This window comes from Osmerus eperlanus, chromosome 1 (assembly GCF_963692335.1).
Source record: "Osmerus eperlanus chromosome 1, fOsmEpe2.1, whole genome shotgun sequence".
Lineage (NCBI taxonomy): Eukaryota > Metazoa > Chordata > Actinopteri > Osmeriformes > Osmeridae > Osmerus > Osmerus eperlanus.
In genome coordinates, this window is record NC_085018.1 from 15,617,148 (window position 1) to 15,623,356 (window position 6,209).

Sequence of the window (6,209 nt, forward strand, 5' to 3'; positions counted from 1 at the left end):
GCGGGCGGAGGGAGAGGAAGCTGGCCAGCTAGGAGGAGAGGTCGGCTAAAAGCCTACAGGGAGAGGAGAGTACAGTTGAGGAGAGGAGAGTACAGTACAGGAGAGTACAGTTGAGGAGAGTACAGTAGAGAGCACATTAGAGAAGAGCAGGTGAGAGCACATTAGAGAAGAGCAGGTAAGAGCACATTAGAGAAGAGTTGGAGGGCACAGCCGGCTCTTTTACCCCTCGCTTTCCCTCCCGTTTACTGAATCCTGTTGGCATGGCTACGGTCATGGATTACCCCAAAAACAAACAAACAAAGTGCAAGGGGAGCTTTTCATTGGGACAACAACAGCCTCTCTGTGACAGAAGAGGACCAGCAGTCTCTGCGTTACGTGAGAGGGAGAAATGTGCGGCGTCTGCTGGTGCTGTCGAGTCTCTCAGCACCGTGAGTGATGCTACAACAAGGCTCGCTTGTCCTCCTTCAAAAAACAACATGTTGTTAGCGTGGAGCTAGCAGTGCGCACACAATTATACCCATTCAATGTGCTGATTATAGCTAACGGCGAGGTTGCCCAGGAGACTTGTACAGTGACCCCGGTAAGGACACAGACTGGCATGATGTTAAGAAGGGGGATGAAATGGGATCAGTCGTGTAAGAGCAATACGGGGCTTGGATAGTAAGGTTTCCTTAAATAGAAAGGCATGTAATAGCCATAACAATCCCTTTAAAGTGCAAGAGAAAAATCCCTATGACTAATAGAGGTAAAAGCTCCAGTTAAACACACGCTCTTTCACGCTCTCAGCGAGAAGCTGCACTAACTTTCGGTCCAGGACGCAAATAAAAAGTCACACCCATACACACAGTTTTTATGCCACCTCCAGCACTGCAGAACGTGTCTTGACAAACTGTAGAACTGAGGAGAAAGCTGTAGGCTCTACAGGTGATTGCAGTGCAACTAGAAGAGTCTGTATTTTCCCTACGGGGCCCAGCCTTCCCCTCTCTGGCCCGGCCCAGTGGGATCTAGTTCGAGAGCCCAGTAGGAATGCTTGGAGGACTGATGAAAAAAAAATCCTCCCCGGGCAAACTCTTATGTAACGACAGTCATGTGAGTGCCTTTGTGTATGCCTGAACTGTGGGAAGCCAGGGCTCAGCAGGTAGAACGACTTTACAGATATCAAGCCGTCATGTAACACACACGCACACACACACACAATGAATGCATGCACACACCAAGCTTTGATTTGTGATAGCCGTAGAATCAGCCTATGCCCCGGCCCAACCCTCAAGCCCCAGTTCATGCTCTCGAACTTGCTGTGAGGTTAGCAATGTGCTTTGTCGTCATGGCAACCCCCGGGCTGGCTGTGGGGATGTGGTGACGTGTTAGGCTGCAGAGCTTGGACCTCTCCCAAGCAGACAAATGACTAGTTCCTGAAGCTCTCGCCTCGCCTCGGCTCCGCCTCCTCTTCCTGTTCTGCTCGTGGGTTCCCAGTTTCCCTCTCCCCTCCCCCTCTCATTTCCAATTATCCAGACAAAAGAACAGGCATGGGAGTTCACACAAAGCTATTATGACTGTGTTTCTGGGTTCAAACTGAGCTCAGATGTAAAACGTTCTTTCTCAAGCCTCAGTCATTTTATTGGTCTCGAATACAGTACATTCAGCGCTTTAATGATGATGTTTGTTCAACAACCAACAGGTACACTTTCTCTATCCCCAATCATCATGATAGAGAGTCCGTAGAGCGGAGACTGACCTGACCCCGAGCCTGCCCTGTGCGCTGCCTCACCTGTATGACCGTGTTCCCGCCCTCCAGCAGGGCGATGGCCAATAGGATGCTCTCCTGGAAGATGCGATCGCTGGTGGCGTTCATGATGAGGTCAATGACCAGGTCGGACGCCCCCTCCCTGTCCAGATGGCACTGGACCTCCGCCAGGCTCAACTCAGCACGGCCGGCAGCTGCCAGGCTGACCACTAGGTGGTGTGTGAGGGGGAAGGGGGGGGGGAGGGGGGGGGGCAGTCACAGAGTCATTTCACGATTTACCTCTGTCCATCAAAAGCTTGACAACAACATGCAGTATGCGGCGTCCGTACAGAAAGCATATCCCTAATTCAGGATCGTGAAAATGCATTTGCTGCCTGCTTGCTCGTTGCAGCCTGCTCCCGCCTCCATTCCTGCACTGATCCCGATCCCAGCCACCTAGGCAGGCAGAACAGCTCCCAGAGGGAGCTCAGAGCTGGGGAGACGGTGCATCCACAGTCCTCTCTAATCTAGAGCTCCTTCTGGTCGCCAGGCAACAGCACGGCCTGCTTTAGCCGGAGGGAAGTGCTGGCGTGCTGAGAGGCAGAGCAGGTAACCAGGGGCTCAAAGGAGGACATGTGCAGGGTCGTGAACAGGGCGGCTGGGAACGAGCCGTGACTCAACACTGTGATTACACCGTTTCAGATGAGATTGCAAGGTTTAATGCCTTTGAGATTCTCCTTTTGTCTGTCAGTCTTTATCACCAGAGTCCAATCCGACAGGCAGAGAGACAGGCAAACACAAACACACGGAACACAAACAAGCGCACGCACACGTGCGCACACGCGTGCGCGCACACACACATGCATAGATACACACCTGTTGCAGCCTTGCCCTGTCCTCCGGTGTTGAGGGGACCATTGCTGAAAGTGGGAACGCTATCTCTCCTCCCTCCAGGTTTAATGTTCCCGTAGTATCGGTTTACTAGGATCTGGCGAAGGGCTTCTCCCTGACAGGAATAACAGGTGTCAGTCCAGCGTCCAAACATTCCCCATCACACTTACACGACTTCAACCATCCGTGTTATTGTGACACGGGCAGTGTGTTTGTTAGATTGTAAGTATTTGTGACAAATCATGACATATGTAGCGACTTAAACATGTAATTGGAATGCTAAACTGGGTGGCGGGCTCGCACCAAACACACTCTGCTCCTTTTGCGACTCAAAACTCGTCTTTGTGTTGGTAAAAGGAAGTGTATCATCAATGCTGAACTTTGCCCTCTATATTCAGACTGTATTCAGACGGCCTCTGGAGCTTGAAGACATGTTCTTCTGAGCCTTGCTCTAACTCACACCCCTTCACATTTTGACACTGAGTGGACTCTCCGGCCTCATGCCGGAGGCAAGTCTGTACCGCACCCTGCATCATAGGCTGGAGGATCTCATGTTCTCCATCTGGACCTTCCAGTGGCCAGCTAGTAGGGGAGGGACCCTGGGGGGCAGGCCTCATGCTGTGTGCCAGGGAGGGAGTGCCTCGGTGCATACGGGCAGCCAGTGGTGGGCAGGAAGGAGAGGGAGTGTTTGGACCCCAGGCCAGTTTCTATTAAACTGGGCCCAACACACGTGACAGTACCTACCCTGGTCTGATCCTCCAGCTGCTTCTGGGGGTGGTTGGGATCAAGCTCCTGAGGGGGAGGTGAGTTAGCAGAAAGCAAATCATACAAAAAGGAAAAGAAATAGGGGTGTTAATACTGTGCAAATGAGTCACTTTCCTAGCAGGCAGGGAGCTGGAGCAAACAACATCATGCGGTTACCAGAGGGAGGTGTGGTGTTGGGGGGGGGGGGGGGGGATGCAGGGCAGGGACACTAGCATGCAAGAAATATAAGACTGCTTTTCAACATCCGGTATATTTGACCAAATTTAAATGAAAATGAGCGACGACGTCCTGCCCCCTTGTGACATTTAGATCAATATAAATAATGACATTGGTAAATAAAGCAGTTGGGCACGCCGTTAACTCCCTCTTTGCCTTGCAGTCCCAGTGCAAATTAAACCATGTTAATGACATAACAGGACGACAGGCTGCCAGAGGGGAGAAACAGAGTCCTATCCAGGTTACATAATGGAGCTAGTGCGCTACTGACACAGTATCAGCTCATGGTCCCATCTGCCATGGCAAAAAACTCTGCCTACTACTCCAAAAAACCCACAGGAAGAAGGTCAGGGAACTGGATTCCACTCACAAACCGAAGGGTGTAATGTATGTAGGGATGAATGGAGAGAGGGGAGGATGAATGAATGGGAGGAGGGAGGAGGGGGGAGGTGTGAAAGAAATTTTGGGCCTATGTACAATGAATGTGTTTTAGGATAAGTTTACAGTTGGTTAAGAAGCTTGATACAATGTATGTTGATTAAACTCCATTTGGTAGAGATGCCACCTGTAGTTTTATGACACCTAGCTAGGAGACGTGAAGTCTAAGAGACGGGAAGTCTGGGTGACCTGAGAGAGTTCTTGTCACCTGGGGGGAAGAGACAGTTGGTCTGAAGACAATGTGGATTCAACTGTATTGTTCTAAGGATTTAACCAATGACAGAAGATATTTGGTATAGCTGCATGTCTGTAGGATGGACCAATGGCTTTTGAGAACTGTCGTATCTATAAAATGGTCTGTTGAAGAATGTTCTGGGGGGTTCAGGGCCATCAGCTGGGTAGTGCTGGTGGGCTGGATTCTCCCGGTTCCATTTTAGAATGCTAGATGGAGCTGTATAGAATTGTCTTTGTGTTATTGTCTTATGTTTGTGTGTCGATGATGTTATGTTGATAACGTTATTATGTTCAAATCTACGTCAAATAAACATTAACTCTGTACTTCACCCGACTTCAGCTTAAACGATTGATTCTCTCAAAAACTTCCACGACAGAGGGAGAATGAGGGCCAGGTCTCAGCCTAACTGAGGGTCCGAACGGGGAAACATGTTGTGGGTAAAAATGGAAAAAGCGTGGGAAAGGATCGGAACGCTTCCGTGGAAGGGAGATGACTCGAACACAAGTAGTACAGCGCGCAGTGTTTCCCCTACCATTATATTAGCAAGTTAATAATAAAAAAATAAAAAACGTGGTTTTTTTTTTTTTTTTAGTCATTTAAGGTTACCTTTCCTATAAAACAGGTCTATAGCTTGCTCTTTTATTAAACAAACTAAATGGCCTTATGTTATTTATCTTATTTACACGACGGCGTGTCATTTACATTTAGTCATTTAGCAGACACTCTTATCCAGAGCGACTTAAAATAGGTACAGGGACATTCCCCCTGAGGAATCCGCCCCCCCCCAAACTGTAAACCTAGGGGAAACACTGGTGCGTCTACACCACAGACTATCTACGATCTGCAATGACCCATATTGGAGCTCGCAGTGCCAATATGAATGTTGAACACACCTCGGCAGGGACTTCCGGCTCAGGTGGAGGGGCCAGCTGAGTGGAGATAAAAGGTTAGGGGTTAGTCAAACATTTACACGCAGAGTTAGTCATGTTGTTGCCGTTCAAAACCCCCAAAGAGCGGCTCCCTTCCCGGTCCACGTGGACTCCAGTCGAGACCTCTCCCGGGGCCCCTCCCAGTGGGAGCCAACAGAGAAGGGCCGCTCCAGCTACTCTGAGGGCCTGTCTGGCTCCAGCTGATGGGGTGACTCATCCATGTGCCCAGCCGAAACACAAGCACATGATTCAAAGCTAGCGGCAGGGTGACAAAGAGAACAACAAGCCTGTCCTTTAAGGACGTCTCTATGCTGTCGGACCCTGCTCAGGCTCGAGCACTGGTCTGGGCCAAACAAGGCTACTGAACGAGAACACTACTGTTGTGTTATTTTATGCTTGCATAGCAACAGGACAGTTACAGTTCTATTTTAGGGTATTCATGGACATCATTAAATGAAACCATAGCAGGGAACATGGACTCCTATCAAATGATCCAGTCATTCATCTTAGAAGCATGATAATGTGTGTAAGATCTGTATAATTAGTAGAATCTAGAAAACTATACTTAGGGCTAAGCACTGCAGGACGCAATGAAGAAGGAAAATTGATTTGTCAAAAGCAAAGCAGACAAGATGAAGGGGCTTAGTATAGTAGCAGCAGGATAGCAAAGAGGCAGTCAGTACATGCATGTGCTGCAGTGCATACAAATGCAAACAAAACCGATGTTGGATTCATTTCTAGATTCATAACACAAACGTGAAGCTGACATCCAGACTTGCTGAGATCATTCATTGAAGTCATATAGCAAACAGGAAAAAGACTGGAAAAACATTTCACGTTCTGGGAATTGTTGAAATGAACAACTTGCCAATTGTTTTTTTTTTTGTTTGTTGAGGGGACGGATATGACGGATTTGATTCAAAGTGAAAAGGCAGATGGAGACCACAGCGGGGTTCACAATAGCTCAGTAACCCAGTCAAGCTGTGTTTGAGTAATAATGAGACTAGACAAG

General features: G+C 48.8%; 1 protein-coding gene across 10 annotated transcripts in view; it reads right to left on the bottom strand.

The window, feature by feature from the left end:
* The window catches only part of itpr1b (inositol 1,4,5-trisphosphate receptor, type 1b), a 67,141-nt gene that overhangs the window by 26,197 nt on the left and 34,735 nt on the right, over nt 1-6,209 (bottom strand). For 7 of the 10 annotated variants that reach the window (XM_062463311.1, XM_062463318.1, XM_062463247.1 and 4 more), the window contains 4 exons: nt 5,162-5,197; nt 3,359-3,406; nt 2,600-2,729; nt 1,769-1,953 (listed from right to left, as the gene is read on the bottom strand). In XM_062463311.1, coding sequence (XP_062319295.1) covers nt 1,769-1,953; nt 2,600-2,729; nt 3,359-3,406; nt 5,162-5,197 — 399 coding nt within the window. The remainder of the gene's footprint in view (nt 1-1,768; nt 1,954-2,599; nt 2,730-3,358; nt 3,407-5,161; nt 5,198-6,209) is intronic. The other 3 variants (XM_062463301.1, XM_062463294.1, XM_062463275.1) reach the window with 2 other exon arrangements.